The sequence below is a fragment of the Carassius auratus genome, unplaced genomic scaffold, assembly GCF_003368295.1.
Source record: "Carassius auratus strain Wakin unplaced genomic scaffold, ASM336829v1 scaf_tig00001591, whole genome shotgun sequence".
Lineage (NCBI taxonomy): Eukaryota > Metazoa > Chordata > Actinopteri > Cypriniformes > Cyprinidae > Carassius > Carassius auratus.
In genome coordinates this window covers 423,910-449,502 of record NW_020523372.1, presented here as the reverse complement: position 1 = coordinate 449,502, position 25,593 = coordinate 423,910, and the positions used below count along the sequence as shown (strand labels likewise).

At 36.3% G+C, this 25,593-nt stretch overlaps 2 protein-coding genes across 4 annotated transcripts in view; one reads left to right on the top strand and one right to left on the bottom strand.

The window, feature by feature from the left end:
* The window catches only part of ttll7 (tubulin tyrosine ligase-like family, member 7), a 118,546-nt gene extending 106,404 nt beyond the window's left edge, over nt 1–12,142 (bottom strand). For all 3 annotated transcript variants that reach the window (XM_026242391.1, XM_026242392.1, XM_026242393.1), the window contains exon 1: nt 11,952–12,142. The gene's annotated coding sequence lies outside the window, so the exon portion shown is untranslated. The remainder of the gene's footprint in view (nt 1–11,951) is intronic.
* Nucleotides 12,143–13,465: 1,323 nt separating this feature from the next.
* On the top strand, nt 13,466–21,446 carry LOC113069366 (cAMP-dependent protein kinase catalytic subunit alpha-like). Its single transcript, XM_026242390.1, has 10 exons — nt 13,466–13,835; nt 15,032–15,093; nt 15,184–15,312; nt 17,929–18,027; nt 18,160–18,242; nt 18,319–18,445; nt 18,531–18,626; nt 18,704–18,826; nt 20,390–20,554; nt 20,649–21,446. Exons 1-10 carry the CDS (start codon nt 13,661–13,663, stop codon nt 20,772–20,774), a joined length of 1,185 nt encoding a protein of 394 aa, XP_026098175.1. The 5' UTR covers nt 13,466–13,660; the 3' UTR covers nt 20,775–21,446.
* Nucleotides 21,447–25,593: the final 4,147 nt, after the last annotated feature.

The following is a 25,593-nucleotide window of genomic DNA, read 5'->3' as shown; positions in this document are numbered from 1 at the left end:
CGTGCCTCGGCAACGGCGGGTCCTGAGCCGCGAGATCCAGATGACAAACGAGAGCGGAGCTTTTCCACAGAAAAACGCTCGCAGTGCGCGCAGATTGCCCCCTCAAGGACATCGCGCGTGTGCTCTTTGCCCAAACAAGAGACGCAAAGACTGTGTGTGTCATCAGGTGTCAAATAACGCTGACATGGATGCACACACTGTTTAAACGCCTTGCTAGTGGATGCCATGATAACCATAATAGATCGCTCTTACCATTCTGGTCGTTTCTCAGATGCACGCTTCAAACAAAACAGTCAATGAAGACGAAGAAGATAAGTGACGGGTCCTACGGGCGCGTATTTATAGTCGCGCCGGTAGCGACGTCAGAGGCTGTCGCCGGCCAACACATTGGCGTTTTTCAAAGTATGCTTCAGACACGGGTCACGACGAGGTGTTCCCCATAGTGTCCCTTCAGAGGACGCAGTTCGAAGTTCCCTTGACAGGGAACTAAAGACTTTTTGGAGATATGAAGGATGCAGTACTACTCTATAGGTACTCAAGATTAACTTGAGTGAAAACGAGCATTTCACCCCCCCTTTAAAATCTAAATCAGAAGAAAAAATACACTTAGATTACATTTACTTTTTTATTAGTATAATTTCTTTAATACATTTTTTACAAGAAAATGGCATTCCAGTACAAGTACCCAAGTCCAGACCAAGAAAAAATATTTTTTATGACTAATCAAGACCAGCTCCAAGTCTAGGCCACGTCCAAATGCTCCAGAAAATATGGTCTTGGACTAATGTAGGAGTGGCGAACGTCGGTCCTGGAGACCCGCAGCCCTCAGAGTTTAGCTTCCACCCTAATCAAACACACTTGAACAAGCTAAGCAAGGTCTGAAATGTTACTAGAAAGCTACAGACAGGTGAGTTTTCATTAGGGTTGGAGCTGGAGTTCGCCACCCCTGGACTAATGCTATTACTATCAAACTTCTCTTTTAGTTTAGTTTTTACAATCACTGGCACATCATTTTAAATACTTAGGTCACTTTTTCAAAACTCTTCACAGTTATCCTTACCAATTTTCTGTTTTTCAACATTCGCACAGCAGTAAATTTCATATTCAAAATGCACTAAAACTACCAAAACACCAAGTTGTATGCAGTTTTGTATGATGTAAGGTTGTGCAGCTGTAGCTAATATACTTTGTATTTAATATTATCCCAATTTACAATATTGTTTAAATGTATTTTCTTCTAAAAATGCTGTCAAATATAATATGTATTTCATCATTTAATGTGCTCTCTTTATCATGTTTTACTTGTTTACTTGTTTTGCATGGCTTTTATCAGTTTGTTTTGATAACAGAAGTGTAATTGTGAATAATATAACTATGAAGTTGGAGTGATATTCTTACAGTGATAACATTGTAAACCTAATGTACTCAAAGCTTGCTTCACATTAAACACTTTAAAGAAGTTGATGATGAGTTTTATGTGAATCAGTTGCAGTGTCAGGTGCTGACATGTGCTTGTGCTGTGAGATGCTGTGCCCAGCAAATAATTTGCTCAAAAATGTTACACAGTAAGTAACTGTCCGCACGACTATTGTAACGTAATGAGAACATACTTAAAGGGTCATAAATTACTCACACTCATGTCATTCCAAACCTGTAAGACCTTTATTTATATTCAGAAAGCAAATTAAGATATTTCTGATGAAATCAGAGACCTTTCTGACCCTCCATAGACAGCAATGCAACTCAAATGTTCCCAGGCCCAGAAACCTAGTAAGATGGACCTCTGTAAAATGGTCCATGTGTAATCAGTGGTATAACCACAATTTTATGAAGATACGAGAATACGTTTTGTGCACAAAAGCAAAATTAGCGACTTTATTCAACAATTCTTCTCCTCCGTGCACTGTATGCCATCTTTTAACAAAAGTGTCATTATTCTCAGTCCCGCGCTCCCTATATGCAGAGTACACAGTTTGTGTAGGGCACCAACACCCAGAGGGGCACCATCCAACTTGCTAAAAAAATAAATAAACGGTGCCTTTCCCCCAACTGCGCTCGCACCTCATGTTTGCGGGTGAAGCTTATAATTGATGGATGGACATCTATGCCCATGAAAAAGACATCAGCAATCAGCACAGAGAGAAAAAAAACGGAAGTAAAAATGTTTTTTAAATTCTGGCATAAAGTTGGCTTGACGTTGGAGGTTTGATATTCGCAAATTTTCTAACGTCAATAGCATTTGAGGAGAATGATACAGTCATAAAGACAACTGTAAAAGGTTAATCTAGGTGTCAACTATAATAAACACCTTTTACATTTTTGATATTTAATCAAATAAACTGTAAATCCTTTAGGTAAAAACGAGGCCCTTGTATCACTTTCAGGCACATTCCTGTGAAGCTTTTTTGGCTGTTGACGTTAAAAACAAGTTTTAATGTCAGAAATAATTTCACCACCACCGACGCATCTACAGGTTCCCTTACGAAAATTATCCATGCTTTTAACAAGAATAACACCAAAATGCATCGTTCTTGGTAACCACAACTTAACCATGTTTTTTTTTTTTACTTCAAATAATAATTTACAAAGAATTATTATTATAATACTGTATTATTGTTTGTATTATAATAATGTATTAATTTTCTTTTGCATGATTTCTGAAAGCTTGAGACTATAAAATAAATTAGTCATAATAAAGCCATAGCCATAGGTAAATGTCGAGAGCTACAATTGTAATTTTTATTTATTTATTTTTTATTAAAGTTCTATTTTGACCCCTATAGTAGGTGCTTTTGTGTTGTAATTGCTGTTTGTTTGTTTGGTTTTTTCATGATATTTGAGGAAGAGGGGCACATAAATACAATCCTGCTTAGGGCACACATTTGGCCAGCACCGGCCCTGATTATTCTGATCTGCAAATTTACTATAAACAGGCTGACTATAACAAACTTGCTTAGCAGGATTCTTTGTAAACTGTGTGGATTGGAGCGGTGTTATTTTGACTGGAGCGAGGAGTGGATTTTTTAAAAGGTGGAGCGTTGTAATTTTCACTCGCTCCAAGAGCGCGCCACTACTGCTCCATCATGAGCATGTGCCAACAGCCCATAATATAACTGAAATGTAGATGTAGATGACTGCAATGAATATGAGTCTCAAGCTATAGCTCTCAAGGTATTTGGTATTCCTCCTATACTGAATATTTTCCAGTGAAAGCATGATTTAAACGGAATTGCTCTCTCAATAATGCGTTCCAACAAATGTACTGTATTATAGTGCTACTTCATCTGATTTCGAATTCAGAAAATCTGTAAGAAATGCAGCGAACAGTAGATAAAATAACTGACAAAAATGTATCTATTTTTCATCCTTCACAAACAAAATTTTGCAATAATACCTTTTAATGCTGACGAATGTGCATTTGATAGGAAAAATGTTTGCACAATAACCACCTTGAAACTACTCTTCGAGACTTCATTTTTCTTTTAATATATGTTATGAACAGAACTTCTGTGATATTTCACCTTATATTTTCAGTGTTTCTGATATCAGTGAATGAGGAGTGGTATATGGTAATAATATGGTAATCAGGGAGGTAACTAATTGAAATTAAAGTCATATCCTATATTTCTCAACTTTGTCACTAATGCTAACTAAATTTGGAAAATGTTAATCTGAAGTGAAGTGAAGTGAAGTGAAGTGAAGTGAAGTGAAGTGAAGTGAAGTAAGGGAAGTGTGGCCACCTACAATTCCTTCCAGACCTGAGACTCAAAGTATTTCTATCGTCATTAGGCCACGACTGCCCCCTCTCTCCACATGCTCCACATCATTGAGTTTACAAGAGGGAATCAATTCAAAAGTTGTTTTGTAAATGCTTTTTGAATACTTCCAAGCATTGTACAATAACTGTTCCCCTTTGTGGATGCATTTCAAATGTACTTTTATCACTGAAATGCTGGAAACTGTTAGAAGAAGAATATTATGTCACTATTCCACTTCAGTGAGTGGGAGCTGCTGAGAAGAAAAAGAAAAAATAACAACACAACATAACCTTCTGAAATTATTATAGTATGCAATACATTTTTTTTATATATATTTATTATATAATGTAGGGTTTGCACAAATACTCATTTTACTAGTAAAACAAGTGGCCAAGTCAAATATAACTTATGTAAATACTAGTTTGCTAATTACTCATTTAACTTAATTAAATCTAAAGATTTTATTTGATTTTTTTTGGTCCACTTAAGATAACTTATCATACCTTCATTGATGCTGCTTGAGAATTGTACACTCTTTCTCAGAACTAAACTGACTAGTTTCATTAAAACTTTTTGCGAATTGCTTAAAGTCATGGTACTGTGCTCTGTAAGGAGGCAGGAGGTAATCCAATAAAGTATTTTATTATAATCCACACAGCAAACACAAGGAATCGAGGAGCTGAGGTGGCACAACACATGGACCAAAATAATAATTGACAAGGACAGGACAGAAATGGGGAGAATTTTATTTTTTTTTTTTATGAGAGAGACTAATGACATAATTAGCCTTTCGCTGAGCCCCGCCCCCCTTAGTTACTGTTGCTACCTCCTACAAACAAATGGTCAAACACGACCAGCTCGACATATTGCCATGACGGGAAGAGGTATACCAGTGCGTGTCAGTGACCTTTTTTGGAGCAATACATCCGCGATATCCTCCAGATCGAGGTAAAAGGGGTTACAGTAAGCAGTGAAGGGATACATTCAAAATATAAAAATAGGCAATGAAGGAGACACGACTACTATCGAGGCTAATGCTTACCGGTCTCAAGCGAAATCTGAGAAACCCCATGACCTGTACTTCAAATGCAACCAGCACCGCCCTGTGGACCAGTCATGCTCTTGCACTGCCGTGAAAGTTCTCTTTCATATGTTATGGTCTATTATTGTCTATTGTGAGTAACGATTTTGTTCAAATACAAAGGTATGCTAGCTAGCTAAACCTACATGTGTGTCAAAGCCATTCAAAGCTAACTAACATTTCTCTGTTGTTTTGAGAATCAGGATCAGAATGTTTTATTTCCATTGTTGATGAACAGAATTCACAAATAGAAAATTGCTTTGGCTTAAAAGGTGCATAACAGATAAAATAATAAAATGAAACACATAAAATACAATATAAGGCATTCAGATATCCATTTTATTTTATTGCGTTGTGTTTTCAGCTTTGGGAATGGAAAGAACACAACTCCTCCAGGCAATTTCTCGGGGAATATAGTGTCCGATTTACAAATGCCGTGGGCGCACCGCTTCACCATCTTGCTTGGAGTCAATGTTTGTCGAAGCTGCTCACATAGTAACGGTTGCTATGATGTGTGACTGGACGATGGCCATTCTGGGGGAGGGGCCGGCGAAAGGCTAATTGAATGAACACAGGTGAACATAATGACAAATTAGGGCAACTCAGGAACAAAAGACAGGAGATCAGGACCAAGTTCAGCCCCCCCAAAAAAGGTGCAAAATGTTTTTTAAACGTAAATGGTGGTGCATTGAACACCCTGGTCTGATGACGCAAGAGTTGCAACTATGGCAGCTGAGAAGGCCATTCTTTGCGTTCTTTTGGAAGAATTTTCGGAGGCTGATGAAATGTATAAATTGTATAAATACTTGTTTAATACTGGAAAATACGTTTGATGATACAGTCACTGCCTTTGCTGTCCAAAATAAAATAGATAATCCCAATCGAGTGAAGGGATTTGAAGGACTGTGGTTCCTCATTATTGTGATTTAACATTTGCCATGCATTTGAGGATGAAACAACAACCATTTAAGGTGAAGGATAATTCACTTCTTACCTCTGAGTGTTATGTTATGATCTTTATGACCTTATTGTTTTTATTGTGAGTATTAGGCTTATCATTATTGATCACTGTTGTTGTGCTATGATATTCTATTATTTACCATTATATATAATCAGAGGTGTATAAAAAAAGTGTATGAAAGTGTCACAATAGCTAAATATATAAATATCTATAGAATATCTATATTACATTAATCAGTATTTAGCACACCTTCTTAAGTAAAGGATATGGACCAGAAGACATTGCAATTACTAAATGATATTTAAACAGACTTAAAGAAGTTCCAGATCTATATTTGTGCTCTTATTATTTTAGTTATTTTGCCTTTAAATTAGGGGTGTCCATGGTTAACCGATTAACCGATTAACCATTAAAAATTGCTTAACCGAGTGAAACATTTTGCTCGGTTAAGTGGCGTCAATGGCGTGCATTGAATTTAGTTGTAATACATTTTTGCACCACTAGAGACTGCCAGAGCGCTCCCAGACATTTGTAATGTACACAAGAAGAAGTCATGACCAGTTTTCTAATATGAAGTGGGCAAAGAAAAGTACAGCGTGGGAGCACTTTAAAATTGGGAGTGACGGGGCAAAATGCAAGTATTGCAATGCAGTGCTTAGATATACTTCAAGTACAACCTCGTTGTTGTACCATCTCAACAGCCAACACCCGGGCATCATTATTAGGCCGGTGACACACTGGATGCGTGGCGCAAGCATCTCAGCTGCATGGCGTGTCTGTTTTTAATTCAGCTTCCCATGTTAAAGGTTAGAGCTTGCAGACTGCCTGGGTGAGACGCGCGGAAAACGCGTGCATGCTAGAAATAAAACCGAAGCCTATTTTTCACGCGACACGCGCACGTGTTGGAAGCATTTCCAGGCAACATATAATAGAAAAATATGTTTATATGTCATTTTGTACACAAATACATATGAATTCATGACATTTTGATATTTGAAAGTCTATAGGTTGACATAAATTCAGATATAAATGTAATTTAAAAAATAAATAAATAATTATCCCCATCCCCACGATGCTAGCGCAAAACATGTGCAGTGATGCTAAAGCCGAATCCATAACACAGGGGATTTGCAGAATGATTGAAAAGGACATGATGCCAATTAGAATGGTGGAGGGCGAAGGCTTTAAAGAACTGATGAATATTGTTCCACCCCGCTACAGCATTCCCTCTAGCGTTCGGCAATCACACGCCACATTGAAAAACGATATGAGGCAAAAAGAGATTCGCTCGAAGAAGATCTACAGTCACCTGATGTAGTTGCCATCACTACGGATTGCTGGACTGCTCTAAACACGGAAAGTTACATAACTATTACTAGAGCATGTTCCTTTATAACATAGCCAAAGGTCTGTGTATTTTTGCTTTATACATTTTATGCTTATTCTCAAATTCAGATTGTGTTAGGGGGCAGGATTATTAGGCTATTTTAATCTGACAATTTGACCGGAGAGATTTAATTTTGACGGACATTACTTTTTTCGGCCAATGTCTGCAATACCGGACAATGGCAACCATGGCGCACACTATGGTTAACCGAGTATTAACCGTTAATGAAAAACTTGAAAACGTGCAGCCCTACTTTAAATGTAAATAAACATGTGCAAACAATATACTTGCTCTTGTGAATTTATTTTGATGTTAATTACCAAGTGCGAGCTGTCTCTTTAACACCATGTGGTTTATATACATGTTGCTGCTGATTGGTATGACATGTTTGACATACCCACCAAACAAGAGAAAACTTATCTCAAACCCCGTTGCTCACCGTTTCCAGGAAACATGTCGTTCAAACCTGAAACTGTAGCAAAACGGTGCACACTGGTTTGACTTTGAACTAGCTCTAGGAATCGGAAAATACACAACTAAAAGTCTCTTTAACCACACTTACTCTCACTTATAACAGAACCAACCAATATTTAAAGGGGACCTATTATGCAACATCCACTTTTACATGGTGTCTGGACATAAATATGTGTTGGCAGTGTGTGAACGCAGCCACCCTACAATGATAAAAATCCACCCACACTTTACTTTTTTATCCACATTAAACCAAATCAGTCTCACTAGACATGTCATTTTGATTCTCCAAACAATATGACTTCATATTGCTTAGGCCCTGCCCACAGTAGCTGACTGACAGCCCTGCATTGCCATAAGCAGTGTTCGAAACCGCTCTCTATACACTATATAGTGCACTATTTTGAGTGTCAGCAATTTTGTAGTGCTGTCCAAATTCTAAATGTGAACGACTTCATTCCCTACATCCGTCCTCCTCTTTTTTTACCCACAATGCATTCTGATTTTGAGGGTACAACCAATGTACACTCTGTGAAGCATTATTTCCCACAATCCAATGCGGAGAACCGGAGCTGGAAGCAAGAGTGGGAGCAAGCGAGTTTGAATGAGAAATGCCATTTAAGTATATTCTAATTCTATTCTATTTTATATATATATATATATACAGTAAAAGTCCTCTAACACTAGTTTGCTCTATTCTTTTTCTATTCTATCTGTTTTCTTTTCATTTATTATATTATTTAAAATCCCATGCTACGTGTTCTGTGTTAACCAAACTTGTTATAGAGACTTGTTATAGCTCTTATATATGATTGCTCTTTTTGTTGTTTTTGATTGCTTCCACTGTCCTCATTTGTTAGTCACTTTGGATAAAAGCGTCTGCTAAATTATGCTAAATTAATAAATGTAAATGTAAAATAATTTGATTATTAAAAATGATTAAAAAAATGTTTAAAGATGATTAAAAATGTTAATTAATCCCAGTAGGTAATGTTAGCGTAATCATTCTTATGTAAAATTAACTGTCGCCTGAGGGCGCTTTACGGCCAGTATCTTATCTGAGCTCTAAACACTGCTCGGGAGAGTGTCAAGAAGATATTACAAATAATATGTGTATTCTCAGTACTTTAATAGTATTTAATGATTATGAACATAAAAATATAACAAAACAGATTAATAATGCCATCAATGAAACCACAAAGCTGATGCGGGGGTATGTATAATCACAATAAAAAGTCATTTTGAGTGTAATTGCGATTTATAATACATTCTGAAATAAGGTACATGTAATTTAAAAGTACATATGTGACGATGTTTTTGCAACAGTTCCAAGTCTCACGTGCAGTGTATACGTCACCGTCTGAATCTGTTCACTTAATTAACTCCTTTCTGATATAATGCACTGCACTCAGCTGCCATACACTATATAGGGATTAGTGAACGAGTGAGCGATTCCAGACACAGCTACAGTTTCTGCCCTCAGCGTTTGTACGCATAGACAGTAAAAGAAATGGACACAGCGACCCCATTGGATTCAACGGAGACAAGAAAAGTCAATTAGAAGCACGCACTTCCTGGGGGTTGGGTGTACTGAGCAGACTCAAACTGAGCTTGATGACGTAGATGTCACGCAAATTTTGATAAGTATTCTGATTAATTATCTCCCTTGACTTTATGCCTCCACGTCCCCTCGATTGCCTCATAGACAGTAAAAGATTGTCTGCGAGCTTCTCCTCCTGTCCATACGGTAATTTCTCTACTGTGCGACGGAAAGTCGTTGGTTATGACGCAATAATTAGCCTATTTTTTACTAAAACTGCTTCTACGGGACCATAACGTAAGATACAAGGTAATGGAGCATTTTATGCATTTTTGTGTTTCTTAAAAAATAATTAATGGACAAATGGAGTCTTTAAACACCTCAGATGTAAAGTTATTCGCTGTCAAAGTGACGCCAAAATGAATGGGAGTCAATGGAATGCTAACAGCAGGTGGGGGTCCGCTAGCCAATGGCGGCACCCATAGACAGTAAAAGAAATGGACACAGCGACCCCATTGGAACTCAATTGAGACAAATGAAGCCCAGTTTTAGCGTTTTTTAGCACTTCCGTTTCTGACGCGCAGACTCAAACGAAGCTTGACGACGTCAGCAATCTGTCTGGCAGATGTAAATCTTCTAAGTGGCTGTGCGTGCAAACTGCCATCGTTAATCTTGCAGAGACGGCGAGCTTGAGCGGGGAGTTCTTTGTCGTGAGTGAGCAGGAGTAAGTATTCTGATTAATTATTTTGTATAGTACTTTAAAATGTAACGCCAGTACGCCATATTAAGTTAATTGCCTGCGAGCTTCTCCTCCTGTCTGTACGGTAATGCGACAGAGAGCCGAGTGGTTATGACGCAATCGTTAGCCTATTTTTTACAAAAACTGTTTATACGGGGCCATAATGTAACATAGAAGGTAATGGAGCCCTTTATACATTGTCGTGTATCTTTAGAAATAAATAATGGACAAACAGAGTCTTTAAACGCCTCAGATGTAAAGTTATTCGCTGTCAAAGTGACGCCAAAATGAATGGGAGTCAATGGGAATGCTAACGCAAGTGAAGTTCTGCTAAAAGATGGCAGCCCCCACCCGACTTCAACTTCCGGTCGAGTTCCTTGCCCCTTGGCGGCACCCAGGGCTGCTTCAAAAAAATATGAAACCCTGCCCCCCTGGTTGTACGCTGTCCTCCATTTTCACACAGCTTATTTGCATTTAAAGTGATACACACCAAAAAAATATATTTTGTAGGCAGGCCCCAAAAAATGACATTATCCACATTATAAAAAATCTGTTCAGATTTCAAAAGTTGTGAAGTGTATTCCAGCCTTAAGACCCTTAAGAGATGTGCCTGACAGTGGTTCTCTGTGCCACAAGCGTACATGTTCTACTAATTGATAATGAATTTCCAATAAAGCATATCAACCAAACTTTTCCCTTGAAAACTGCCTATTCCAAGACTTCCGTTACAAAAATTGTAGCTTGTCACTTGGGCAGCACCCTTTGTGCTCCTTCTACCCCTAAAGGGTGTAAATTAAGTTACCCATAAAGGGACAGTCACCAAAAAATGTTAGAATAATTCACTTGACGTAGTTCCAAACCTGTATGCCAATGGTACGACAACTAAAAGGTATAACTGTTCCAGGTTTCTGGCACTGGTAGTGAAAAATACCAATTTTTTCATGTATTAAGCAATGAGTAAAGACTCAAACCCCTGATAAAGCATATGTGAAGTCACACTAAGCGTGGGGTGTTGTTACGTTTTGAGTATGTTTCTAAAATTAGGAACAGCTCTTAGACACAGGCCTATATGTATCCTTGGAAACATAATAACCACACCAGTTTTACTTACAGCAAGAGAGAAAACAGAACAGCAGAAATCTCCAAAGCTCCTACTCTGAACAATCCATGAAAAAAAAAAAAAAAAAAATTATTGAAACAATGAACTAATGCGCAAACAACATCAATCCATCCCAGAAACCATCCTCTCCCATCAACAGAGGAATTCAGTGATGTTGGCTTATCTTCTTGAATCACTCGTCTGTTATAGCACAAAACTCATTGGCTCCTGAATGTTACATGAGGTGTACTGATAAAAATGATAGATCCTGTGGCATGAGGTGGATAAATGTACAGATACATACAGTAGATACATCCTGGTCCTGGTTTTTGCTGATCTAGCTCGTGTGCACCAGTTATTTCATGAGCATTACTGTATGTGATGGTAGTGCTGGCCTTTGTATAGGCCATATATGAGGATGCTTAAATCCAGATTTGCATCCAAACACCTGCTTTACTCCTTTAATTCTCCTATTCCTTTCTTCATAATAACGCACAGTTAAAAACAGGTTACGCTGCGCTGTCATGTGATTCATTTGCCACTGAATTTCTTGCAAGACCTCCTGATGCAGAGAGGCCCAGATGATAATAAAACACCGGTGCTGCATTGCCACGATTTATGAAGCTCTCAGTTAAACTACACATCGAATATTACAAACTTATAAATAATGATTAGGTTATGGTGCATGTTATTAAAGTGACAAATAATCATTAATTATAAAAGGCAGATGCGATGAGAGATGCGCCGCATCCTGACACACAAGACATCCTGATGGCTTACAGCCACTGAACTCAAGCCATTGAATAATTATTTATCCGTAACATTGTAATTTGTCCGTAAAATTTTTGCATAAACTATGTAACAGCAGAAATTAGATAAAGTAGGATAATAATGAGAAGGTTTTGAGTGAATTACCTATAATACACAGGCTCCAGCCTCTGTCTGCGATGCTGTCGCTGTTGCTCTTTCTTTTCTCTCTTTCTGTATAAGTCTTATTTTTGGCCGTAATGCATTTTATCTCATTTTAACATGTCATTTAAAGGTTTGGCTTTAAATGAAATCCCTCGATCTGTGCTCTGTATGTTGTCCAGTTAACGCGAGTGCACGATGAAGATGGACCGATCCATTGTTCAAATAGGGGCGCGTGGACTGCACACTGTTTACACAATACTAAGAACAAAATATAATTTAAATACAATTTGTCAGTTTATATTTCATATAGGATCTATATAAATTACTCTTTATTTCTAAACAGTAGATTAAGGGGCATGTGGTGAGGGACCATGATTACCATTAAATGGTGAGTGACCATAATTACCCACTCTGAAACACATGGACTCTTCCAGAGCGCACGGACTCTTAGCAACAAACCAATGTTTCCATCCGGGTTCTTATTCCAGATGACTAATAATAAAAGGCAAATAAATAAATATTACATATATTTCCTTTTTCCAAAGAAATAAATAATCGTATTTTCTTCTTTTTCAAATGTAATTTTAATTAATATAAACCAAATTATGTTCATCATTGCTGACTATGTGTATAGATAACTAAAAATCACAGTTGGCCTATAAACTACAGTCGCACTTTACTTATATATATATATATATATATATATATATATATATATATATATATATATATATATATATACTAGACATATTAAACACTGAATAAACGGTAGTGTCATTTGTTATCAAGACTATTTCATCACTGCTGTTTATTTCGTATTTTCTCCGCATGATGGTGCTACGACTTAACGCATCACAGGCTACGCTACTATTTTATTGGTTTTGTCTACTTTGTTTATGTGCTGGATTGTTTTTATTTGTGAGGGTATCTGTTAATAACTGCTAACACAAGCGTTTTATTAGGCTACAAATTGATCTCTGGAGTAAGTAATAATATAAATTCATATGCTAAGGAAAGCACTGACCACCTGGGTATATTTGTTTTGCATTCTGCTAAAAAAAACTAATACTAATAATAATAATAGGCATAGTTACATTAGTAATAACATTAGTCAGGGCTGAGTAATAGTTAACCTATTAAGGTGAAATTATTTTATAGAACGCATATGAGATGAGCAAGAAGAAGAAGAATGAAATAGCCAGACACATTTTATTTATATTTAAACTAATGTATGCACATTTTTATTGAAAAATTAAGACATACTGCATGTACATGCACTAACATCAAATGATATGATCAATATATTGGCATGTCAGTTCAGTTATACATAGCTGAACTGTAAGTCTGTATTTTCAAGAATAAGTAAAACATTTCTACATGTTAGTGGTAAGCCTATACACAAGTTATCTCTAAGTGAGAATCAATACATTCTCCCTGTGATGGCCTTTGGAACTTTAGAGTGTCTTTTTGTTTTTCTCCACTGTTTTGGGTGTTGAGCAAAGGGCCTGATGTGTTTACTTCTTGATTAACACAGAATACTCCAACAGGAAGTATAACTAGCTCAGTTGGTGGTATGGCAAAAAACTCGCTTGTTAATCTAACCCTCTCAAACAGGAAATGACTATGACTTCTGTGATATAGAGACTTCAGTTGAAGAGCATTTGTGGTTACCAACCATTTGAGAGTTTCCTTCAGTGTGAACGGTGCATGTGATGGCCCAGACAAAAGATCCAAACCTTGGGCAGCCAACAGGCACCAACTCTGCCCTTCAGAGGCTGGACATGTTAGCTAGTCGATTTTTTAAGTATCGAAAAGGATACCTTGAGAAAGGAATAGAGAATGAGGGGCCACATGTGTCAGAGTATACCATCCTTTGGGATGCAACAAGTAAGTCAAAATGAACTATTTTAAAATATTTCATTATTTCTATTAAATGCACAAAATGGCTGTTTTTTTGTTGTTGTTGTTTGTTTGTTTGTTTGTTTGTTTTGTTGTTGTTGTTTTTTAATGACTGACTTTTGATATAAATAAAGTCGTTTCATATACTTTAGAGAGTATCTGATGGATTTCCCAAGCTCTAGATTGAAGGATATGAAGTAGGACTTTTATTTTAATTCCAGAGTAAAATGTGTTAGTCTCGTCTAAGTTCATACTGTATATTTCAGCACACTTTGATTGTTGTCAGACTTTTTGTGGTTTCAACAGGAAGAGATCAGTTTGCTTCTCACAGCCAGCAAACATTTAAAGCAAACTAAACTTGTTAGTGTTAAAACATCAAGTGTCCTGTACATAAAGTATTAACTTTTCTTTTAGTTAATGGCAGACCTGATAATACTGTAGGTTGCCCTGCTATGCCAAAATGTAAATGTAAAAATAAACAAATACACCATTGTTACTGATAATAAATCCAAACGTATGCAATTCAAATCTCATGTGCAGGTGGCGGGCCAAACCTTTACTTTCGATATTGTCTCTGGATAGAAAATTGAGCAGCTTTCACTGATTATGCATTTGACTGACCAACCAGAAGAAAAGATGGATTAGTTGATAACAACTCTGCTGCTGCCTAAATGAAATAGCAAGAACTTTTATAGAACAAGACATTTTATAACACATCCAGTGTTATGTAATTTGAAATACGTTTCAGTTTGGACAGTGGTTTCACCTGTTGGAAATGGGTTTTATGACATGAAACTCAACTCAAATACTCTGTTCCTGCAACTTTCAGTTCATTACAGAATACACCTTTTTTTAATATTTGCATTTTTTTATTATGTCTAACATATGGAGATTTAAAGTTGCCCCCTCTTTAATCTAGTTCAAAAACATAAATATAAAATGTCAATCCCTTACTCAGAAGTAGAAATCCCAGGGGATGCTGACAGAATGATTCAGATAGACCAACTTCAAAGCATTAAATAAGTTCTGTGTTACACATTTACATAGATTGGAATGAAGCTGAAAATGTTAAAGTTTTGTTCTATTCTATTCCATATTAAGCAGTTTATTGTCTTTTCTTAAAAGCATGCATTGAGCTATCCTTTTTCAGTTTATAATGTTAATTCTGTTATCTGTTTATTTAGTGAAAGAATTATTGGCAAAAGCCAAAGAGGACTTCTTGAGAAAATGGGACTGTCAGCCACAGGTATGGGAGCTTTATTACAATAAACATGATAGTCGTAGACAGTTGTTTTTTTAGCACAACTATTGTTGACTTCTGACTTGGGTTCTGCAGAGCACATCGTGTCTAGATGACTTTGACAGACTGAAAACTCTTGGCACTGGATCTTTTGGAAGAGTAATGCTTGTCAAGCACAGACAGTCGGGACGATACTACGCTATGAAGATTCTGGACAAAGAAAAAGTGAGTATGCATGCTGTGTTGTATATCTCCTACAGGACCCAGCAATTGATTTTTGTCCTCTGTGCAAGGTATTTGTTTATGAGATATAACATTCTTTAACACAGTCTCTTAATGAGTACATCCTGGGGCTTTGGGAAATGCTGAATGTATATATTTTGAAAGTATTTATTTTTAGGTTTTCCAAGAAGAATAAGACTTCACTATGAAGATATGGGGGGAAAATGCTTGTATCACCATAACAATTAAGGACGTTCTTGTTATTTTAGGGAACATAATAAGCATAATAAGTTCCATAAACTCAAAAGTAAATTATTTAAGACCTGTTCTTGTTCTGTTTATTATGAATGAGTTTATTATGCTCTATTTTTATGTTGTCTGCTGCTTTAAAGGCTCAGCTCTTTCATCTGTGGATTCTGATTTGATGTCATTGTTTTTAGCTTTGGTCAGCTGGAAAAGTCCCATTCCTCCATGTCAATGGAGCAATGTACAAATGTACAAATTAGAGCAATTAGCAATACGTTGATTTTATATTTATCGTTCAATAAGCGATTAATTATACATGTGGGTGATTATTATTATCAGTGACTTGAATCAAACTTGATATTGTAAGTTTTTGCTGTGCATATTTAAGTTGCTCTTTATTACTTAATTTTTATGTAATCTCAATTTATTATTTACTGTATGTTTTCTGCAAATAAGTTAGCTACGCAAATTACAGTGGTGGCCCAAATTATTAGAACACCACATAGTATTTTCACCAGGGAAAAAAAGGCTTTGAATCACTTGTTTCTATCTTTTGCTGTAGTGTGTCAGTAGGAAATATCAGTTTAAATTTCCAAATATACATTATTTGTAAAAATCCAGTGAGATGTTTGTCTGATAGCAGGTAGTGCTCCACACAGAGATCTGATCTGATCATCATCAGTCTGTCTAGAATGAAACAAACTAAATCCAGAAGAACTGTGGCAACGTCATCAAGACGCATCAAGAAACCAAAGCTACAGTACTGTTAAACGTTTAAGGCACTTGTGTAAAAATGCTATAAAATTAAGATGCTGTCAAAAATAATTGTGTAAATATATTTTCTTTATCAAATAACTTCTATGAACTAAATGAAATCAACATTTCAGCAGGAGCTTTTGCTCGAGATGCACTTGCACATAGTTTTTCAGGTAGCTTTGCAGGTAGATCTCTTGAAGCATCTTGGAGACGTCTCCACAGTTTTTCTGGATTGATTTCTGCCTCAGTTTGTTCTGTTTCTTCACGTCATTCCAGACAGACTGGATGAGGAGCAGATCTCTGTGTGGAGCAATGGCTGTTATCAAACAAAAATCTCACTGGATTTATACAATCAATGGTAAAATGAATGTTTGGAAATGTATAGTTGTATTAACTAGTGTTCTAATAATTTTGGCAAATGTAAAGTTTCACTTATTTGGATTTAACACCTTAAATTCTGTTCATACAAAACATTGTAAAATAAATGTAATTTGTTTAGATTTTTATATAATCTGGTTTACAGAAAACATTTTTGCTGAAAAATGTAAAAACTGATTTGCGAATGGTAATGAGCATGGTTTCTGTTTGCATACTTCTATTTAGATGAAATTTCTAAATAGCTGAATCCCGATGTTCCCTATAAAGAATGATATAATTCAACTAAATGCATTTTTATGTTTTGTATGCTCTAAACTAAATTGGGTTATAAAATTGACTTTAATTATATCAAATCAAATTTACAGCTAACTATTTCTTACATTTTCAACACTGAAACTGATTATTATTTTGGAATTATAGGGAATTCAGAAGCAGGTTAATTGACACAGTTGAGTCTTGTTTCATGTGTCAGAACATAATGTGAAATGGCAAATATATCTACAGAGCAGGGAGGAAACTATAACTTCCTCTGCTGACAAGATCAAACCGCAGCGAGCAGCCTCATCATGTTTTCACTGTCACACAGTCAAGACTGCTAGAGTGTCATGTAACCAAATATCAAACCAAAATATATTATTTTGAGAGGATCATGCATTAAAATGTTAGCTACTGTATGCTGGCGGAATGAGTCACATATGAATCGATAACTGTGGGTTCTTCTAAAGTCACTGTGTCTGGATCCCACTTCTTCATGAACTGAAATCTAAAACAGTTTCATCAAAACCACAAATATTACTTTGCAATAGTTTTAAAACCACAAATATTGCCTGATGGTGTTTTTAGAAATAGGGTACAAAAGGGTAAATGTTGTTTTTTTATATATCAAAATAATGCAAAGTATGTCATGAGAATCCCTAAAATTATCACATATCTTTTAAAACAAAAGATTTCCTATTAATTCCAATATTTTTCTTTTTTCAGTAATTGCCAATAAACACTGTACACACTATATCACTCATTCATTCTTTAGCCTTTTTCACAAATTAGAATTTTAAAGTTAAATTAGATTAATAAAAGAAGCATCTAGCCCCGTTGTACCTTACTTATTTACACTGTTCTACATAAGAAATGCTTTTAGTATGTTAAAAACAATATATTTTTAGTATTTGAAATGTGTAGAATTTTAGTTTTCGTTTCTTTTTTATTCAGTATTTCTTCCTGCTTTTGGTGATTTTTCAGGTGGTGAAGCTTAAACAGATAGAACACACATTAAACGAGAAGAAAATATTACAAGCAGTGTCCTTTCCGTTCCTTGTGAAGCTGGAGTTCGCTTTTAAGGTACACATGCAACTTATATGGATTCTAAGATGTAGCTAAAGCTACTGAAAAGAAATCAACATTATTGCATAAAAACAGAAACTAATTGTATTACACAGCATTATGAGGATTTAATTTAAATAACCTTAACAGGATCATTCAAATTTATACATGGTGATGGAGTATATCCAAGGCGGTGAGATGTTCTCACATCTGAGACGCATTGGAAGATTCAGGTAAACAGCTAATAAACATCAGCCTTTGCCTGTCTTTTCCTCTTATAAATGAAATAACCATCATTTTTCCTCATAGCGAGCAGAACGCACGGTTCTATGCTGCTCAGATAGTTCTTACATTCGAGTATCTTCATGCTCTAGACCTCATCTACAGAGACCTTAAACCTGAAAACTTGCTCATCGATCATCAGGGATACATACAGGTGTGCAAGTCACTTAAATATTGCCTGCACTTGGGTTGTGTAATTGCTATTTTAATTATATCTCTTAAATGTGAATGTGATTTAGGTAACAGACTTTGGCTTTGCCAAGCGAGTCAAAGGCAGAACCTGGACGTTGTGTGGTACACCAGAATACCTGGCACCAGAGATCATTCTCAGTAAGGTAAGAAAACACGGCAGCAGTTCTTACTCATCTAGAAGTGAAACAAATCCTTCATGTTTTCTCTCTTTCTTTGTTAGGGCTACAACAAAGCTGTTGACTGGTGGGCATTGGGCGTTCTGATCTACGAAATGGCTGCTGGATATCCACCTTTCTTTGCTGATCAACCTATTCAGATCTATGAGAAAATTGTATCTGGCAAGGTCAGAAAAATCTCTGTCATTTTTACTATGATTTATTTTATTTATTACTGTACTGTAATTGCCAGTAAAATTCCATCTTGGTGTTGGCCCTACTGTATATCTGTATTCTGTCCTTATGGGGTGGTGTTGGCGCAGTGGATAAAACACGTGCGTGTGACTTCTGACATATAGTGTATATAGCAATTGTAAGTCGCTTTGGATAAGACATCAGCTAAATGTAAATGTATTTCGATTCTTACACAAGTTATTTGGCTCCATCAGTACAATAAAATTAGGTTGCTGTATCAGAATAAGTAAAAAAAAGAAATAATTTTTTAATGCCATCATGTGTTTTGAGACAAATTTACCCTGAAATCAAAACTTGACGAATATGTATTCACCCTCAGGCCACCAAAGATGTAGCTTATTTCTTCTTTGGAACAGATTTGGTACAATTAGCTTTGCATCACTTGCTCACCAGTTGATCCTCTGAAGTGAATGGGTGCCATCAGAATGAGAGTCCAAACGGCTGAGATCCTCACACGACTCCAATCTATCAATTCATAACTTGTCAAGCAGAAAGCTGGATGTTTGTGATAAACAAATCAATCATTAAGACCTCTTAAACTTCAAACTGCTGCTTTCTGGTTAAAATATGAGTCCTCTATCCATATGTTTTGTCCAGTGAAAAGAAATCACCTCCACATATCCACAGATCTGCTGAAACAGTTCAAAACAGAATATGTTGCTGGTTTTGATGTGAGAGCACAACAGGAAATTAAATACTTTTCTGAGGAAGTGATATTATGTATATATATATATTTTACTATGTATGAGAATGTTAAAACTATATATAGGGTAGGGTTAGGGTTAGGATTGGGTTAGGGGATAGAAAATATTTTTGGTCATTTTTTGGTGTGTGTGTGTGTGTGTGTGTGTGTGTGTGTGTGTGTGTGTGTTTTCAGCAAGATGAGAAAAGGGGGAGACTTGATCATGTTTAATTATGTTGGGACTTAGAACCATTTCATTTACACTGTGTTACCATTGTGATGATGAGTGGAGATTTTACTTAGGCAAAGGGTGGAAAGGTATAAAATATGATTTTCTAAGAAGCAAAATTATCATTTATTATGCTAATATGTGCTATTGTTTGTTAACAGTTAGTTAGTTAGTTGTTAGATAGTAAAATCGTATAATTCAGTGATGTAACAAAACAGTTTTCACACATAAAATCGTTATGAGAGTACATTATTTGGTCATTTTAAAATAATTTAATTCATTGTTTTTGCAGTCACGTGAACAAAATACTTAATTGGAGTGCAACTGGTGCACATATATAAATAATGTAAATCCACTTTCTTCAGTGCATGGCTATAATTTTTCTGCATTTTATTGAATATTCAATCCTAATTTAAGGTTTGATAAATGCATACTGTACGACCTCTTTAAAACCTCTGCTAACAAAAGTAAAAAATGACCGACAGTCAGGGAAAAAGAAAAATAATAAACAAAATGTCAATGAAACTATCAAATCCCCGAATGTTCCATACATTTCCAACAGATGTGAATATTTTATTTCCACAGGTACGATTTCCTTCACACTTTAGTTCGGACCTGAAGGATCTTCTGCGCAATCTGCTGCAGGTGGACCTCACAAAAAGGTTTGGCAATTTAAAAAATGCAGTCAACGACATCAAAAACCACAGATGGTTCGCTACAACAGACTGGATTGCAATCTACGAGAAGAAGGTGTGGCCTTTTGTTTTTAACATTAAGGTTTCAGTTTAATAACTGGTTCTTGGTAACTGCTCTTTTGTAAGCTAGTGGATTTTTGATTTTACAGATTGATGCCCCCATCATACCAAAGTGCAGAGGACCTGGAGACACGAGTAACTTTGACGAGTACGATGAGGAAGACATCCGGGTATCTGTCACAGAGAAATGTACAAAAGAATTCTTGGAGTTTTAGAATTTCTGTAAAGGCTTTAATAGAATTTTACATTTTACATTTATTTTGTCTCATTATATGCTTCTTCAAAGTTGAATCCAAGAACATCACAATTCCTTCCACAGTGCTTTATTCCTTTACCAGTGAAGTGTAGTCTACTGCATTAAAGAAAAAGATCACATAATCTTCCGTTTGAATCATTATATGTTAATTAATTTATACAATGAATATACAATGAAGCCTATTTTTCCTACATTGAACATTTTGAAACAAAGGAAAAGTAGTATATATGTTTAGTATTAATAAATGAGAAAAACTCAATTCCACATTATGTTTAATTGTGTATGCACCATATGTGGAATATGTGTGCCAAAGAAAACTTTTGGTTGTTTAGAAATATCAAAAGATAAAGCAAGTTTTAAAAAATCAAGTAAAATATCTCCTTAAACGGTGGTAATGCAGATTAATTCTATATGATCCTGATATTCCACACAATTCAGTCTTGGATTGCACTGAAATTGTAATGAAAAGATGCCTTTGATTTGTGTACCTTCTACAGCCATCTGTCTTCTTATATGGACCATGTGAATACTTTTATTTTTAAGAGAAATGGTATATCTGCTGTAGAGCTTATGATGTCCAATTTTGGGACAATTTATTTTGACACTGAATAAAAGAAAATGATTTACAATGGTTTATTGTGCAATGCCTTTTGTCACACCTGTTTGTCAGAGTACTGTTGTGAGTATACTTGTAAAAGATGCTTGTACGTTTTGTTGTTGTTGTTGTTGTTGTTTGTTTTCATATTATGCAGTGCATATAGAAAACAATAAATCCACTCTGAAGTAATAGCAGATGCTAATGGCAGATATATTGTTGTAGTGGGCCAGCTATTTAACACACCATTAATATTGGCTAATATCTATGGACCTAACTGGGACAATGCACAATTCTTTCTTAATTTTTTTTCGACTCTCCCAGACCTTAACTCCTACAAACTAATTCTAGGTGGAGATTTTAATTGTGTCCTCCATCCTCAGTTGGACAGGTCAAGCGTAAGGTCGAACAATACTCTCTCGTCAGCTGCAGTGGCTATTAATTCTCTCCTTCGTTCTTATGGTTTATCAGACCCTTGGCGTATAAAAAATCCAGGTACGAAGCAATTTTCTTTCTTCTCCCCTGTTCATCATAGCTACTCCAGGATTGATTAATTTATTATCGATAACCAGTTATTACCCTTAATTACCAGCACCAAATACCAGTTTTTACCAGACAAAGTAGCGCCCCAACGAACATGGCGGTTAGATCCCCAATTACTTTTATGTAAACACTTCAAAATTTTTCTCAACAATCAGATCGACTTCTTTTTGGAAATTAATGACACTCAGGATGTGTCAAGGGGAGTATTGTGGGAGTCTATGGAAGCCTATATTAGGGGCCAAGTTATTTCTTATGTGGCACATAGAGATAAGGAGCGTTCTAAACAACTTAAAGGACTGGCTGACAAAATTGCAGATATTGACAAGCGCTATGCTCTTTTACCTACGTCAGATCTTTTCAAGGAGAAATTACTGCTGCAAACAGAATTTAACACGCTTATGACGTGGAAAGCCGAAAAAAATATTTTTAAATCCAGACAGGTATATTATGAGCATGGCGATAAGGCGGGGAGGCTCCTTGCACTACAGCTCAAACAGCAGTCGGCTGAACAAATGATTTCAGGAATTGAAATAGGTGCTGACTCGATATCCCGCAATCCCCGAGTCATTAATGATCAGTTTAAACAATTTTATTCTACCCTATATCAATCAGAGGTGGGTAGTGACTCGTTTGAGATCTACTCATTTCTTGATTCGCTGGATCTCCCCAAGCTTTCTCCAGATGCTCAGTCATCTTTAGAACAGCCATTGTTGCTTGAGGAATTAGCGAGTGCCATCAAGTTGTCTCAGACAGGAAAGGAGTCAGGTCCGGATGGTTTCCCCGTGGAGTTTTACAAGGAATTCTCTTCTAAACTCATACCCATCCTGAAATCAGTCTATGATGAAGCTTTGGCTGCTGGAAATTTGCCGCAGACGCTTACCCAGGCCACGATTTCAGTCTTACTAAAAAAGATAAGGATCCTGTACAGTGTAGTTCATACAGACCAATAAGCTTTCTGTGCTGTGACTATAAGATTTTAACCAAAACTCTTGCACAAAGGTTAGACCCTATTATTTCCACCATTATCGATGAGGACCAAACAGGCTTCATTGCCGGACGGCAATCATTTTCTAATGTGAGAAGACTATTTAATGTGATATTTTCCCCCCATTCAATGATACATCCAGAAGTTATTCTGAGCCTTGACGCTGAAAAGGCGTTTGACAGAATCGAATGGACCTATCTTTTCGCAGTTTTAGAAAAATTCGGCATGGGGCCTACTTTCTGTAGGTGGATCAAAGTTCTATATTCAACACCTATGGCGGCAGTCAGGACAAATGGTCTGATCTCGGAATACTTTCCGCTCTACAGGGGAACAAGACAGGGTTGCTGCCTGTCGCCCTTCCTGTTTGACATTGCGATCGAACCACTGGCAATTGCTATCAGATTTGATGAGAGGATAAAGAGTATATCCAGGGGTGAAATAAAACATAAAACTTTGCTCTATGCTGATGCCTTTTACAGATTTCAGATCCAATTGAGAGTATGCCCCATCTTCTCTATTGGCTACAAAAGTTTAGTAACATATCGGGGTATAAAGTTAATTTGTCAAAATCTTTATTGTTTTCATAAAATAATCTGGCAAAACAGATCACTTATGAAAATTTGCCTTTGAAAATTGAAAATGAAAAATTTACTTATTTGGGAATAGAAATAGCTGACTCAATTAAGGCTATTTTCCAGTATAACTACAGGTTTATTTTGGATCGTTCCAAAACTGATCTGGATAGGTGGTCAAAAACTCCACTCTCCCTGGCAGGACGGATAAATGCAGTGAATATGACTGTACTGCCCAGGTTTCTTTATTTATTTCAAATGATTCCCATTTTTCTCCCCAAATCCTATTTTGCTCAGTTGGACCGCTGTATCTCTTTGTTCATATGGAACAAAAAACCTGCACATATGAAGAAAGCAAACCTGGAGAGAGCTAAGTCTGATGGGGGTTTGGGTTTACCTAATTTCTTGTTTTATTATTGGGCAGCCAATATTGTTAAGTTGACATACTGGATAACCATGTTCACAGATAAGGAGGGTCCAGTCTGGACTGATATGGAACTGAAAGCTACACTCCCAGTCTCTCCGATTTCAATCTTAACTGCCCCTCTCCCACTAAATATTAAATTAACTGAGCTGAACTCAAATTTGGTGGTTCAGAATTCGATTAAGATCTGGATTCAATTCAGGAAACATTTTAATTTGATAAATACATGTAGTTTCTCTCCAATAATGTTTAATCATCTTTTTGTACCATCTCAAATAGATCATGCATTTGCAGCTTGGCACAGAAGTGGCTTGGTTTTCTTTCGAGATCTCTTCACTGAGGATGGCTTTGTTTCATTTAAATCTTTATGTGAAAACAATAATTTACCTAAGTCTCACCACTTTAGATACCTTCAGGCTCGGAATTTTTCTCAGGGTACCCATCTCCACCCTCTAAAGACCTACTGTATTTAGTTTTTAATGTGAGTCAACCTACTAAAAGAGCAATATCAAAGATCTATACATTAATTCTTGATAGCTGCCCTCATACATGGGACAAAAATCAGGGTAGCGTGGGAAGGAGAGTTCGGAGAAATGATACCGGAAGACATCTGGAAAAATACCATACAGCGCATACACACATCTTCTCTCTGTATTAGACATGGCTTGATTCAATTTAAGGTTGTCCACAGATTGCATTACTCAAATGAAAGACTGTCTAAATTATACCCTAATGTTGAACCAAACTGTTCTAGATGTCACTATTCCCCTGTTTCTTTGGGGCACATTTTTTAGGTCATGTCCATCTTTGTATGATTTTTGGTCATCAATTTTTCAATCACTGTCAGTTATATCTGGCGAAACACTGCGGCCTGACCCCTTGATAGCTATCTTCGGTGAAGCACGTGATGAGCTAAAGCTCTCCCACCTCCATAAAATTGCAACTGGAAGGCGAAAAACCCTCCTTCTTATGTCCATTGGATTAGAGAGGTGATGTTGGGATTAGCTCTGGAAAAGATTAGGTATACAGTGCACGGCTTGGAGGGTAAATATGACAGAACCTGGTCACCGTTCATAACTCATATCAAGAATCTGCCTTTTGCTTGACTCATTGTCTTTTTATTTGTTGGTAATTTAGTTTCTTGCACTTCTCTCTGACTGCCGTCCCTAGTCTCCTCAATGCCCGCATTCTGACTGTTTGGAATTTGTATTTATTTATTTATTTTTTATTTTTATTTTAATTTTTTGTTGTGTATACTTGTTTTCTTTTTTGTGGGGATGCCACCTGGATGGGGGTGGGGGGTGGAGTGAACACAACTTTTGTAAGAAATGCTGAACTTATGTCAATGTTTTGTTGAAAATCATAAATAAAGTTGCAAAAAAAAAAAAAAAAAAGAAAAGAAAAGAAAACAAGTAAATCCATCTCTGGATGCCAATTGGTTATATTCCATAATACATTACAGGGAATCGCTTTGTCCTATTCACCTTATCTCTGTGCAGATCTCATAGTTCAGTTGCATTATGTTGCAAAACAAAAGCTATGTATCAAAAGTATTAATTCATCATGTGCCATAATAATATCATTTCAGTAATTTATAATGGCAGAAAGAAAATATATTTTTTTAAATATAATAATCATCTTTTTTTTTTCAGTCAATTT

Excerpts from the sequence above, each read along its gene's own strand:
- LOC113069366 (XM_026242390.1), top strand. The coding sequence starts at position 13,661 with ATGGCCCAGACAAAAGATCCAAACCTTGGGCAGCCAACAGGCACCAAC. Across the intron at positions 15,094-15,183 it reads AATGGGACTGTCAGCCACAG|AGCACATCGTGTCTAGATGA; the intron begins GTATGGGAGCTT and ends TGGGTTCTGCAG. Across the intron at positions 15,313-17,928 it reads AGATTCTGGACAAAGAAAAA|GTGGTGAAGCTTAAACAGAT; the intron begins GTGAGTATGCAT and ends GTGATTTTTCAG.